General features: G+C 43.6%; 1 protein-coding gene across 5 annotated transcripts in view; it reads left to right on the top strand.

The window, feature by feature from the left end:
* Nucleotides 1-14,851, top strand: part of RAPGEF1 (Rap guanine nucleotide exchange factor 1) — an 84,810-nt gene that overhangs the window by 18,813 nt on the left and 51,146 nt on the right. For all 5 annotated transcript variants that reach the window (XM_041406412.1, XM_041406411.1, XM_041406409.1 and 2 more), the window contains exon 2: nt 12,986-13,125. In XM_041406412.1, coding sequence (XP_041262346.1) covers nt 12,986-13,125 — 140 coding nt within the window. The remainder of the gene's footprint in view (nt 1-12,985; nt 13,126-14,851) is intronic.

The following is a 14,851-nucleotide window of genomic DNA, read 5'->3' as shown; positions in this document are numbered from 1 at the left end:
CTGCTCCTGGTGACTTCAGGAGTGGAGCTGCCATCACCCAGGTAGGTCATCTGCCCATGGTGAGGTGGTTTTGCATCTGTTCTGCGTGAGCTTTTCGCGTGACTGACTCTGTCACCTGTGCTGAATCCCCACCTCATCAATTTGTGCCATGAATTTCTGGCTTGTAAAACAAAAAACCATCCCACGGTCATTTTGGAGGCACAGAGATGGCAGTTTTCTCATTAAAGGGGCAAAAGTAACATTCTGCAAATTTCTGTGTGCAAACCAGCTGGCTGTTTGGTGCTAGGCCAGGCTTTGTTCAGACTATTGATCAAATGTAAGCCTAGAGCTTTGCTGCTGGGTCTGGAGCTGACTTTCCCAACACTGAGTTCCTGAATGACAAAGTATTTCAGTGGAGCTGGCACTTCTTTGTTGGGTTGTTTTGCAAATGCAGAGCCAGTTCTTAACAGGAGAGCACAAACCAGGGATTTCTGCTTTACAGTGGAAAATGTTGAGGTTGTTGTCCTGATTTCTTATAATACAGGAGTGTCCTTTAAATAAAAAAAAAATGACAGTTCATACAAGAAAAATCTCTTCCTTTGAGGTTTGTTATCTATTTCTGTTCAACAAAGCTAGACTTTATCTTTGAGAAACATCTTCCCATATATATGAGAACTATCTCTAAATATTGCCCTTTTGCCTTTTAATTAGCTGCGTTCATTCTGCAAGTGAAGAGTCATACTCCAAAATAAAACTATGTAGGGAGTTAATTGGGAATAATATGTGTGAGTTTCCAGCTTTCACCTTGATTTAAGCTACCTTTTCAGGATGGAGAAGCCCTCTCATTATAAAGTCTGAGCTACAGGGTTCTTGTGGTTTTGAATGTTGCCTGTTTTATCATGATAAATTCTGGTGTGTTATAGTTTGAAGCAATTTCCCTAAAAGTAGATTTGTACAATTGCCAGAAAACCAGCTCAGCTCTTCACCTGCTCTGCCAATAAATAACAAATTTACTTGACTGTACTTGAAGAAGTATTTTCTACATATTTTTAAATTCTCTATTTTTATAAGTGATTTGAATCCCTGTTGAAAGTATCTTCTGTGAGGGCCATCTTTCAAAGTTCCCATATGGGTTCAGTTTCATAATTATGATTGTGACTGCTATATATGATGTTGGTTTTTTATCAAATAGTAGCAATCAAACCTTGAGGGGTGTTTTATACCTATGGTGTGTCATATCAGGACAGACATGGACATGGTACTGGTTGAAGTCATACAAAGCTGCAGGAGCCTTTTGCAGATGGACTTTGGAGTTTCAATACATTTTAATGAAGCAGCTTTTCCCAAACCAACTGCCTTTTTCAAGATTTGTTTCAGCCATATTCCAGTTCTGCACTCTTTGCAGTAGATACATAAGTGGCTCTCAGGTTAATGAGGAATGAGGGCACATTGAGTGTATTCAGACTTCTGGCTGTGGAGTTGCCAAAAATGAAGCAGGAGAGCTCTCTTCCATCTGTCATTCCTCTACAGAAATCAGCAGTTTAGAAGTGGATGTAGCTGAGAGTTTATTTGCTGAGCTTCACAGTTCATGAGTACACAGAGGAGAAAAAGGCAAAATTTATGTGTTTGTTTGGGGAGGGAGGCAAAGTGAGTTTGCTGTGTAAATTTGTAAACAGGGTGGAAAGGAAAGGGAAGTTTCAGGAAAACATGTGCTAAAATAAATGAAGTCCAAGCTCAGATTGCAAATCTTGTGAAGTCGTGCAGGGCGTTGTGGGAGAGTGGTCCTTATGTGGAGCAGATGTTCCTGCAGGTCCTGCAGTCAATGACTGCAGTGTCTGATTCCCCCTAAGCCCCTTCTCCACAAACAAGGTTGTTTCCACTGAGCAGAAAAAAAAAAAAATTATGCTTTTTTACTACACTGACACAAAGCTCAGTGTATTCTTATCCTAAAGTGATGTTAATAAACGTGGATCATATATACGAAGTCAGTACTGTGCTTGCAACATTACAGGTGGTTGTTTTTTAGTTGAAAGATGTTGCTTTACTGTAGTATAATTTTTTGTACTCATTGGCTGGATTCAGGTGAAGACTCAAAATCCAGTTGGGGTGAAGTTTTTGCAGGCAGGTTGAGCATTACCAGTTGGTAATATCGATCCCAGAAGATCTGGGAGGTGTTCACCCTTCTAGTAACAGTATCACAGGTATTTCTATAAACATCTCCTGATGTCTCTCTGAACCCAGCTGTGAGACATACTGAATAAATGTGACATAAATCACTGGGGTTTTGCCTGTTTTTCACAGTGAAGGAGCATAAAGTTAATCACAGTGAAGCTTTGACAAGGCACCAGGCTCAGCCTGACCGAAGGACCGTGCTCTCCAAGGGCCACGGAGCAGAGCCTGGCCTGACCCTGCTCCACATGGCTCCAGGCCTGGTGGAGCTGAAGTTTCCTGTTACAAACTGGCTGCTGTTTTCCAAACAGACCTCCTAAAGCTCCAAAGCATTGCTCAACGGACCACAGACTGAAATTAATATTGATTCACCTTTCGGGGCTGATGGCAGGGTGGCCACACAGTCGCACGTTGTGTTGCACAGACTTAAATAGCTTTTGGCAGTTGTGGGTTTGCTGTTTTGTCAAAACCAAATCAAATGGAAATACTGTACAAAATTATTTCTTATTTCTAGAATCCCAAGGTCTCTCTACCACAGAATCTGGGCACTGGCTTTTAAAGCATGGTTTTTTCTTGGAGTGGGTCATGGTCTTTCAGTGCATTCGTGTGTCTTCATGGCTGGCTCATGGGCAAGATCTCACTTCTGAAACCCGATGCCATGCCCTGAATGGGATGGGATATGATCAGGAAATGGGCTCTTGGTAAAAACATCACTCAAGTAGCTACTATTAATTCACCAAGATTTATTCTGTGATAAGAGAATAGTTTCAGCAAGATTGTAAAGAGATGCTGAGATAAGGTTCTGCTTTGGTTTTGGTGAAATCTAGCCTGAGCTGGGTTCCCTTTGGCTGTTGGGTTGTTGTATGTGAGTGTGGAAGGTATTTTTTGAAATTCAGGCCAGCTTCCAGTGTGAGCAAGCTGAAGGTTATTTGAAAAATTGAAACTGATTCTTAGTAGGGCCCCCTTTTGGGAATTTCCATTAAAGATGACAGTAACTGTTAAATACAGATAGGGTGATACAAGATATGCCAGCAAAGAGTGATGTGCCAAAGAAATCAGGCTCAGGTATCCTCTTAAGTGGGTTTTCAGACTTGTCACTGCATTAGGCTGAGTGATAGTCTGAAGCAGCTGGGGAATAGCTGCTTTTTCTTCAAAATTAAATTAACAAGTAAAATTCTAGTGGCTGTTTCTCGCTACTGAAACCTCAAGTCTTCAGGAGACTGAGATGAGTTAGAGATGGGATGGATTCCCTCAGACTCCCTTCATGTTGTTGTTGATGTTTGGGCAAATCTGCTGGGGTTTGCTGCTGCAGAAGTTGTCTTCTGTATCTTTCAAAGTCAGGATTTGCCAAACAGAGTGGGGAGAACTGCAGGTGTTGGTGTCAGTGTGCCTTTACCATGAAACCTGTTGTCCATAGACCAGTGTAACCAGTAGATTTTAATTCAGGCATGAGGACATGGGATAAAATAGAAAGCTGACACAAATAATTGTTTACTGTTAAAGTAACTTTAATGTTTATGTGCAGCATAGTGAAAGACAAGACATCTCACTTAGACTCCCTAAGGTGCTTCATGTTTCCTGCCATGGTGGTGTAGGGATGTGCTAATCCTACAGCTAAGGAAGGGAAGAGGGAGCTCCCTCCTGGGCTGCTCAGTTCAATTAACATCTCAGTTTCCCCTTGCTGGAGGCACTGATGTTTCAAATCATGCTTATAGAAGACTAATATTTTCTCCTGCCCGTAGGCAGGCAATAAAGCTGGTGGTTTGGTTGCAGATCCTATCAGGTATAGAACAGAGTATGGAATTGAGGATATGGCCTGCAGCTTCTTAACCCTTTACAGAGCAGCACAACAATGATGTCAAAGCAGCTTCTGCCCTGATTACATCAGAAATTTCACACCTGCGGTGCCGCTGTATCGCTTCGCACACACACACTTGTCTGGGTGTGTGGAGATAGAGAGCTGGTCCTTTGGGGCAACAGGAGAGCAGTACTTCAAAGTTGGGGGATTTGCATAGCCCTCCTGTGATGCCTTGTTTTATTGAGTAAGCAATATTAGGGAAGTTTACACTGGTATTGCAGTGCCTCTAGGAGATAGTGCTGGCTTGGTTCCTGAAATTCATTTTTTCTTTCTCGTGCAGAGATGTGAGCCCCCAGCATGGTGCACTGGAGTTGTGCAGACATGTTTAATCTCACTGAAGTGAATATCTGCTTTTCAGCATCTGAGCCCCAAGGATACAGTGCTAGTCAGAACAGTGAGAAATGAGCCTCCTGTGTGGAGCAGTTAGCTCATCTCGGAACATGCATGGAAAAGAGCTTACATCACACTCTCACCTGGACTGCTGCCCTTGATCTGTGGCACTTGCTAAAGAAGGAAGTAAAACCAAGCATGTTTAAGCAAATGCTTTCCATGTTTTCATCTTATTTCTTGTGCTCAGCTCGCATGAGTGTGGGCGGTGGCTTTTGGGCAGGGTATAAGGTTCCTCCCAAGCCTACTAGAAAAGAGGGGTTATCTTTGCCATTCAGACTGAATGTGCAAAGAGTCTGTAATCAGAGGTCAAAAATAAAGATGACTATAATTAGTAATGTCCAAAGCAACTGGAAATTGTGTCAGGCAGATCTGTGCCAGCTTCTCTTTTTTTTTTTTTTTCCATTGCCTAATGAATGAGAGCAGAGGTTACTCTCCAAGGATGAAAGAGAGCTGAGTTTTTCCCATTCAGAGCCGGTGCTGTGGGGCAGACAAGAAGCCAAGGCTCCATTTACAGCCTTGTTTGTAGGCTGCTGAACCTGTGGCCAGGTTGTGAGCAATTAGGCTTCTCCCTAAAGCATCTGAAATAATGCCTTTCTGCTTGGTGTCCTGCCGAGTGCCTGTGACGACATCCTGTCACCTTGGAGATGAATAAACAGCTTCAGCAACATTGGGTTATAATCTTTCAGCTCTGAGTTTCAAAGCTGACGGCCGCAGGACTGAAACCCAAGCCCAGCAAAGATTTTTCAGGAAGGACTTAAACGTGTTTGAGAAAACGAGAGGAGGGGAGAAGGAGTTGAAGCAGAGCTCAGTGATGAGGTTTTTTGCTTGGCCATGGCAGTGGTGTCAATGAAACAGATGAGCTTTGGCTCCTGGGCTCCCGCAGCCCGGAGTGACTCAGGTGCTGGGCACGCACTTGTGCCTGCAGGGCTTTATTTTTAGATGTCTGAATCACTGTCATGACCATATCCTCCAAAAGCTGCTAGACAAGTGGGGATGCCCACGGACCCCATATTAAGTCATGTTTGGTGAGCAGGGAAATTCGGCAGATTCCCTCTCAGCCATTGCAATTTCTGTGTTAGGAGCTGTTTGCTGAAGTAATGCAGATGCTATGCCTGGTAGCTGGATTATTTTTTTTTATTTAAAAACTAAATGTTTAGTTAACATCCTTACTGGCTTTCATGGGTAGAACAGGGTGAGCAAGGACCACATTGTTCAGTTGGTGTTGGAGGCTACTTGAGTCTCTTGTTGTTCTAGTGCTGTTGGCACTGGGGGAGTTACGAGTCACGTTACCAATGTTGTAATCCCATCAGTTCTCTGGGGCTTGCAGGGCTGTGCAAAATCAGTTCTTAGATGGGAAATTACCAGAGACTCGCCAGATGCTGCACAAAGGTTTGCTGGTGATTGCTGGTGTTTGTGCTTGGGGGTTGATATGGCACCAGTCTGCTGGAGCAGCTTTTGATAAACCACAGCAGAAGTCCTGTCTGCTGCTTATCAATAAATTACAGTATCTTGTTCAAAAAGAAATCTCAAAGCCAGCTTTGGTGTGCTGCAGGAAACTGAACTTGGGTAGCAGTTTTACTTCCTTAAATCTCTCCTTATTTGATTTATTTTAGCTTTTTGCCTTTTTATTTTGTTTTTCCCCCCAAATCGGTTGAGCTGCAGTTTTCAGCAGGTGAAGAATTCCTGGTTTATCTGCATACAAGGAGATTTCTCTACTCTGAAATACCAGGCAAAAAGAGGAGTAGAGGGGAATCTGGTCAGCTGCTCTGAACTTGCTACTTGATGGTGTGCATCTTCCTTGCAACCTGAAGATTTGCTTCCAGATATGATACTGGAAGAAAGAAGAGCTGTAGTGCTAATGCACCGTAAAATTAATGTTGTTGACTAATGCAGTCCTTTTCAGTACAGTTGGAAGACGTGGCTGAATTGATAAGTTACCCTCTCTGCCTTCCAATTCCCTTGCAAACACTGCGAGCTCTTTCCACGTGAGGTTGCTGCAGCTGGAGATCCCTCATTCATGGCTGCTTAGAAAGAAAAAAAAAATCAAAATAAAAATGTGCTCTCTGACAAATAAAAATGTTTTGCTTCCTCTGGAGGCCCCAGAGGGCGGCATAAAAATAATGAAGCCTGTGAGTCAGTGAGCATTGCCTGGCCAGCTGAGAGGGAACTGAGCCTCCCTTTTCCAGAGGAGTTTGTGTGCTGTCATTGCACATCATTAATGCTCACTGGTTTATGCTCATTCACTGTAATGTTGCCAGAAAAGAAAAAGGGCAGTCGGTCTTTCCGCTCCCAAAAGCTGGCTGCTTCCAAGGTGACGTGATGTTAGAGGAAAAGTTTCTTTAGCACTCGAGAACGATTGTTTGATTCTCAGCTGCCCTTCCTCCTTCGTTTTCCTCTAAAACCTGGCGGCTCTCCTAGCAATTGGATTCCCTGGAGAAGGACTTGGAGCAGCTTACAAACAACTCCACCTAAGGTACAAAGGTTAGGGTGGACAAACTTCCTGATTGACACCAGACCCTCCCTTTTTTTTTTTTTTCCTTTCTAGGTCCCCTACCAGGTCTTTTTTTGTTTCTGCTTTAATTCTCTTGCTTCAGTCTCTGGGGATAATGGCAAAGTTGAGGAAAGCAAACTCACAGAGCTGGGAGTAGTATGTCTGAGGCTTTTGAGCACCCATGATGCGGCAGTGATATGCTGATACATTTAAAAGGGATATTTTAATTCTGTTCTGTCGCATTCTGTCTTTTCTGTACTCAGGATCCCAGTTCATCCTTTTGGGAACACACAGCCTTGCACAAGTGCTGCATATCAGCGTTTTTAGGCTTCTAAACATCCTCAGGACTTCTGGAGAAAGAAAGAGGGTGTGAAAAGTAGCTGAAGGCTGTTTGCAGTGCAATGGGAGAGCTGGCAACACACTGCAGGTGTGAAGGGTGGAGAATTTATCCGGGGTCCTCCTCATCTGTTTCTTCAACCCTCCTTGAAGCCTTGTGCTTTCTCTCCACCTTCATTGCTACACTTTGGCAGGCTCAAACATTTTGTCACAAGACAGGATTATTAAAATGTATTTTTACAAGTGCCCCTGCAGTCGTTTTCTGTTGCCCACATCTCACTGGTGAGCATCACACTGTGCCTCCTGTGCCAGCTCTTCTGCAGAGGAACTTGGCTGTTTCCTGCAAAGCTCAAAGGCTTGGATTTTCTGTCAGTCACTGACTTTAATATTTCCATTACAAGAGAGCCCAAAAGCTTTAGCCAGGGCACAGTCCCCCAGATCTGTGAGCTTACAGGTATGAAAAAGATACAGCCCTTGCCCTAAGGAAGATGTTGGGAATTCCAGTAATATCCATATACAATCTGGGAAGACGTTTACTTTTGCAGAATGTATCATGATTATCGTGGTAAGCTCTCATGTGCCTGTCTGCCCATCCTGAATCACCTGTTTTCCTGTGTTTCTGAGAGCAGAATTGCATCTGGAGTAGCCCCAGAGCCTCTTGCTGGGTGCTGCATCGCAGCACAGACATCCTCAGCAGAAAGGTCGTTTTGAACTCTGGCTCGTTATTTTTGCCTTTTGCTTCAGAACCCTTAAAGTCCCTGTCAGCTAGGGTTTAGCTGAAGCCTTGCAACTTGCCTTTTGTCTTCTCAAATGATGGAGCTGAGCCCAGGGGAACAAATGCCATTTTAATGGGCATCGTTGTGTAACTCATTACATAAGTCACTGCTGCCTTCAAAGGACTCGTGGCAAAAGTGGCAGGAGAGAGTTGATTAAAAATGTGCATAATAGCTTCATTATGACATGGGGAGAGATGTCCGCTGTTATTTTTAATCTGATAGCTTTTAAATATGTGCATCCAGCAGAGACCTAAATGGCCTTTGAAAAAGGAACCATTTGTGGAATAAGATTTTTAGACTCCACTTTATTCTTTCTAACAAGCTGCAAGAGTCAGGACAAGCTGGAAAATGAACTATAACCCTTTTTTAAGGTTGTGTCCCTTCTAAAACTGCAGGGTTTTGGTGACTGAGCACACAGAGAGTGAGAGAAGATGGGGGGTTTAGTTTTTCAGGTGAAGGAAAGAAAAGGTACTGTATTCTAAAGTTTGTGGGGTTGTAATTAAAAATAAGTCTATTTTCAATTAGTTTTATATGATCCTACCATTAGACAGGCTAAGCAGCTTGTCCCAGCTGCTGGAGCCTCCCTACCATGGAATAGTAGTGACAAAAACAGGACCAGAAGGTACAGAAGCAGGCAGGGCATTGTTTCCCATTTGTGGAGGCTCCCCTGTGCTGGTTACAGGAGGCTGGCGAGTGGGACCCAGCAGATGGAAACTCTGCTGTGACTGAGCTCTGTAAAAGGCTGAACTTTCACTTTGACTTTAAAGCAAATACTTTGCTACAGGCTTAGCTTGGTGGAATTCACCAGCTTGTGTGTGTTTTGACATATTCTGGCCTTCATTTGAACCCAAGTGGAGAGTAACCATTTGACTGTGGCAGAGGTGGATGTTGGGCTTTGACTTGCAGGCTTTCTCCTAAGCAGCCTTAGTTTCTTCTCCCACAAGCACATAAGCTGATTTATGTGCCTTCCCTTTTAATCCACTGTTGTTTTAAACCTGCAGCTCTTTCCTCACCAGATTTGGCTTTCTGTTGGCAAACTGGCAGCAGCAATTGCTGGAGCTTGGGGAGCTGGTGGGGAATCAGGTGGCTCTCGGTTGGTCGTGGTCTCCTTAGCCATGGTCTGCCTGGCCCGAGGGCTGGAGGGATGCTGGAAACCCCTCTGGCCACACCTGGCAGCAGGGCTGGTTGGAGCAGGCGTGTCAGGGGAGCTCTGTGGTGTTGTGTGTGTGGTCAGACCCCAGACACGTGCCGGGGGAGAGGAGCCTGGGAGCTGAGCAGGGCCGTGACTCAACAGCTGGAGCACGTTCAAGCACTGACAGGGGATGGAATTAGCTATGAAACGAGTGACATAGCGAAGCTTCCAGTTAGAAATCAAGAAACTCGGATCCATAATAAAGTCATTTTGAAGGGCTTTTTTTTTCCAGTTGTGTGCAGCAGCAGAGAGCATCCAGACAGATGAAATATGAGGGGATGGAAAGTCGGTGGTTCCTTTGAGACAGAAACACTTTGATACAACTTTTTTCTTTCCCCTTCCAGTTGAAATCACTTCATTGAGTTTATTACCCTGACTTTTCCCATTCATCTCACAAATATTTGGACACTTCATAGAAGTAAGTGTGGGGTACCCTCCTCCTGCACCCCAGAGGGGAGAAAGCCAGTGCTGAGACTCCAGCTAAACACTGCTGGCTATTCATCAACAAGAGGCGAGGGTAATATGATAGAATAATTTCCAGTGGGCAAACTCCCAAGCTAAGAACAATCTCAATGCTGCATTAAGAGGTTTGGTTACTGTAGATAGGCAGAAAGGAGCAGAGGGACAGAAGAGGTTTGAGCACTGCCATGGCTCTGTTTTCTGCCTCTGTGTATGTTATCAAATTATTTAATCTGTAAAGGCATGCTGTGCTGTTTGAACTTTTTAACTGGACAGACACACAGGACATGTAAGCTATTTCAATTAGGATATAGTGTAGAAAAAGTAACTTTTTCAAAGCAGACCAGTGCTGTGGTAACCAGTCTAGGAAGTCTTGCTCAGCTGTCCTCTTTGGAGGAGAGTTTCAGGCTTCATCTGTAAAAGCTTAGGTCTCTTACACCTGTGAGCTGGAATCCCTTCCTGCTCAAGTGTCACTTGTCTTTTATACCACTTCATCCAGATTCATTACAAAGCAAATTCTGTTTATAATGCTTGAATGATGTATCAGCTTGCAAACTGTAAAGCCCAGTGTGCCGAATAATTCTGTTGGCATTCGCTGGACATAATCACAGGAGCTCCACAGCTTGATCCCTGAACAGGGGGAGAGGCCGAGGGCCTGCAGAGTGATGGAGATGCTGTACCACAGCCACTGACTCACCCTCTGCTCTGTTTGGACAAGTTGCTTCACCTCTGTGCCTGCTTCCCATCTGCAGAGTGAGGTTAAGGCCTGACTGTTTAAGGATGAGAACGATGTGTTTGTAATGTGCTTGGAACAAGAAAAGTGCTATTTTAAGTGCTAAGTGTAATTGAGTGTGAGAGGATATTGGTTTGTGACTCATTTGTTTAACTGCAAATGCATCAGAAACTTGTGAGCAAATGAGAGCTGGAAAGTGCTTGGTGTAGACAGAAAGCCATGGCAGTAAAAAGCTGCATTAATTTGTGATCTTCAAAGCAGGACTTAGCAGGGCTGTTCAAACAATAACGTTTATTATTTTTGCAAATGTCAGCTGGTTTACTTCACCAGTACTATTTTAAGCAGTTCCTATTCTGCTCAAGCCACTTGCTTCTGTCCTTGCTCTGTGTGTCTATCTCCCCTCAGAGCATGGCACAGAAATGATTTTGTGTTTGGTGTGACCAAAGGATAAAAAGAGCAAAGGAGCAGTGGTTGGCAGGTGGTGATGGTGAAGAGGATTTGCTGTCAGCACAAAAGGAACTTTCTCTGGTGGCATCTCCTTTTGGAGGTTCCTGACCACCCAGACACATTGGTTAGCCATTCATGTGCTTGCCCCATGAAGGCAGGTGGAAATGTCTGGTGGCAAGGAGAAAAGGAAATGTTAATATTGTGAAATCTTTCTCCCTTTCAGATATCTTGTCCCTACAATGCAAAATTACCACCATAGGAGACCAAGGGTTTTGTAGGCATTGAGTGTTTTCTTACTGAGACCAGCAGTTTGGATCTCACTGCCGCCTGTGGAGGAGCCAGACACAATTTGTTGCTGTCACCATTACTTTCCTGTAAATTAATTATTGTAATTGTTTGCCAGTTCTCAAAAAATTAATTCAGAGCCATGACTTTTCATGGCAAGCGTGCATATGCATGCAAATATGGAAATTCTCATATGGTGTATGGAATAAATACAAATTATTTTCTGGGGAGGAGCTCAAGAGTGTTATCACAGCAGCCAGGAACTCTCTTCAGTGGTGACCTTCAGCACCCTGTGGAGACAGAGAGGTTTTAAAGGTTTGGAGATCCTCTTGTGGATGTAAAGCACTGACGTAAATTGTTGCTAAGTTGGGGTGCCAGCTGCTGTAAGTGATTCTTCAGAGGCCAACTGATACGCCTGGATTTATCTGCAGTGGCCAAGGTTTTTAGTGCCTCCCTCCTCAGTGCACTAAACAGGACTTTAGGATACAAAGAAAACCTGGGGAAACATTTCCTCCTGTAAGTGGAGAGCAGGTCTGCGGCCAGCCTAGATTAGGATCAGTGCTCACCAGCTTCCATTTGTAGGATGCCTGCAAAATCTTGGTCTGGTGGACATACCCAACCAGAGTGCTGCCAGAATGCTCACAGAGGGTCATTACATGCTACCAGGAGACCAGGTTTAAAGGCAGCCAGGTGCGTTCCTTTGAGCTGTGGTTAGGTGGTTTCTGAGTACGAGGAGCAGCGCTGCTATATGTTATTTAGCTGCTGGGTGCTAGATTTGACTCAGCAGCCTTTGCTGTTTGCAGTCTGCATGCTAACGAGGTGCTGCAGTGCTGCATGCATGGGGCCGTCCACTCCTTACAACCAGTGCAGTTAATGCTCAAACAATCTGAAAGAAAAATGAAACATAAAGCAAAACTGTGTGCTTTTCTTCGTAATGTAGTTAGAGACAAGTTGGGTGACTTCTGCTGAATTATCTGGGTCACTAGAGAGCAACTCAGACTTTCATTTATTAAAGTGCTCTTTGCTCAAAGTACTTTCTAAATTGCTCTCTACAAGGCAGCTTAGTTTTATTTAGATTCATGGTTAAACAGATAAAAATGTATTTCAGCAGTAAGTCTGCATATGGCATGACTGCAAACCTTTGAGACTTCTTCTTTTAGGTATTCAAAAAACAACAAAAATACAATTTTTAAAAGGACTGAGCACTTCTGCAGTTCAGTTCCTTGAAGGATGCCCCGGTATCAAAGGTTCCTCTGTTTTTTATGGTACACTGCAAGTGAAATCCATTGCAGATGACAAGGGCTGGCATTTTTTTCCACATTATCCATGGGGCCACATTCAAAATTGATGCTGCATGACCTGGGATGGTGTTCTCCATCCCTGAAGCAGCCAGGTCCCAGCACCAGGCAGAGCCCTGCCTGCCCTGACCCACAGCCAAGGGCTCTGCTCTGCCAGAGGGCTGTGAACCAGTCACTTCATCCCCTGGACTCATCTGCCAAAGAGGCACGATGATTGCCTCCTTTGTAAAGCACTTCAGGACCTTCTGGAGATAAGTGCTTTGAAGAGAGGTGTTTTCCCTCTTCCCTCCAAGGCACAGGGCAGTAGCAGTCCCACTGTCCCTGCCTCTTCTTTGCAGTGTTCCTGCCTTCAAGGGAAAGCAGGAAATGATGGTGATATTGTGGTTGAGGAAAGCAGGAAATTATGGTGGTGTTGTGGTTTGAAACATAATGTAGAGCAGCAGCTTATTAATTTTCTTTATTGTGTTCCACTTAAATTTACGTGGTGGAAGTGTCTTCCAGATAATGCTGTAACACGTCCCTGTTTCAATATATTTGCCCTAATCCAGTAATTATTTTCTGTGTCTTTCTAGATTCTGAGCGTTCTCATCTCTCCTCGTTCACGATGAAGTTGAAGGGCAAGTTTCATTCACCAAAAATAAAGAGAACTCCCTCCAAGAAAGGAAAGCAAGCTGACCTGACAGTGAAAACACCAGAGAAGTCAGTGAACAAAGTAAGCAAAGGCCATGTTCTGTTATCCTAATGGTTTCTTGCTTTCTGGTACTCAGTTTATCATAATCTGGTGTGTGAATTTGTTCTGTGCATAATTCTGCAGCTCGGGGATCGTCAGGGTCACTTTATGGTTACCTATAGCAGCACTGTGTGGTATTAAATCAAGACATGTTGATTGCAGTGCGTGATGAGACCTCCTTCCACAAGCATTTAAATCTCTCATTATGGAACGTGGTGTATGGCCTGACACATCCTCCCCACATGCACACCCCGTGGATTGTGCTTACAGCTTCCAAAGAGCTGCCTGGTTTTGGGGTGTGATCCTTTTAAAAACCCCAGACCCAGGCGAGCACATCCTTGAAGCTGGTCCAAAGATGTGCTCAGTCTCTGGTGACAGCAGCAGGGAGAGTCACACACAAGTGTTTGAGCAGCTGCTGATCCAGCACAATGTTCCTCAGACCAAATGTACTCCAGGTCCTCTAAGAAATGAGGTCACAAACTGATCTGTGTTATCTCCTCTCCTGTTGTGACCTGATTATGTAGCTGGAGCCTTTCTCTGTGACAACGCTGTTGCAGTCAGTTTTCAAGTACAAATCAAAGCCAGAAGTTAAGAACAGTTGAGGTTGTTTAGGATAATTAAACATCATTCTCAGCTGTTAAACGTCTCATCCAGTGTTCAGTGCCAGACATGCAGAATTTTTCAGATTATCTCTGCTGAGAGTTGTTGTAGAGTTACTGAGAGCAGTCAGCAAGATAAAGTTTTGTTAGGCTGTGTGACTTGCTTAACACCCAGAGAAGCCTCTGCAGCCTTCCTCATGCTGTTTTGCCCCATCAGGTGGAAGATGATGAGGGATTTTCCCCCAGGTTTAGGTTTTTTCCTCGGGAGGCTGTGGAAATCTTTCTAGGGAGCCAAACACCTTGCATAGCTGAGTACTACTTAAAAATAAAACTAAAAAAAACCCCAGAACAACAGTGAGAGTATTCCTTGAAGGCTTTTAATTCCAATGATGTTTCAGGATGGTATCTTGAGATAATTTAGCAGCCTTCCTTTAAATTGATGTGTGACCACATTAAACACATTAGAAAATGAAGAGCCCTTTTCAAATGTGGTCTATAGCAAATGCATGTTAATAATGGATGAAGTTTTTGCTTTTCTATTTTTCCCCTAAAAATAGTGCAAGAGGATTTACTAATAAGCCATGCTGGACATTAAAATAATTTTTTATGTAGAGATTGGGATTTTTTAAATTGGAAAACAAAACACTCAAAATATTTTTTATTACTGTACATGATTATTTAAGATGCATTCATTTTTATACTGTGAAATATTGTTGATTTCTGGCTCATTCCTTACCTATTTTAATAGCTACTGCCCAACTAATCAATTAGTTGGATGTAGTCAGCTCATTAGCTTTAGTGGAGGGAGTGGGGAAGAGAATGTGCCTGGATTGTCGCCAGGTTTTCTCACTGGAACATAGACATCAGTAGACAAATGGGAGATCTTCTGTCAGAAGGCTCACTTGATAAACCAAATATCATCCTTTTCTCCCTCTTGAGTACTTAAGATGCTATTTTTGTGCTCTTGAAGTAGATAATCACTGTAGAGCAGAAATAGCAATACTAAAAATTAATGTAAAATCACGATGTGTAAGCTGAAGGATATGCTCAGCTCATGCAAACATCATCATCTCCTGTTCCCCTTTATATCTGGATGGAGGCAACATTGG

This window comes from Onychostruthus taczanowskii, unplaced genomic scaffold (genome assembly GCF_017590055.1).
Source record: "Onychostruthus taczanowskii isolate IOZ18803 unplaced genomic scaffold, ASM1759005v1 scaffold25, whole genome shotgun sequence".
Taxonomy (NCBI): domain Eukaryota; kingdom Metazoa; phylum Chordata; class Aves; order Passeriformes; family Passeridae; genus Onychostruthus; species Onychostruthus taczanowskii.
The sequence above is the reverse complement of the archived record's forward strand: the minus strand, read 5'-3'. Positions and strand labels throughout refer to the sequence as shown.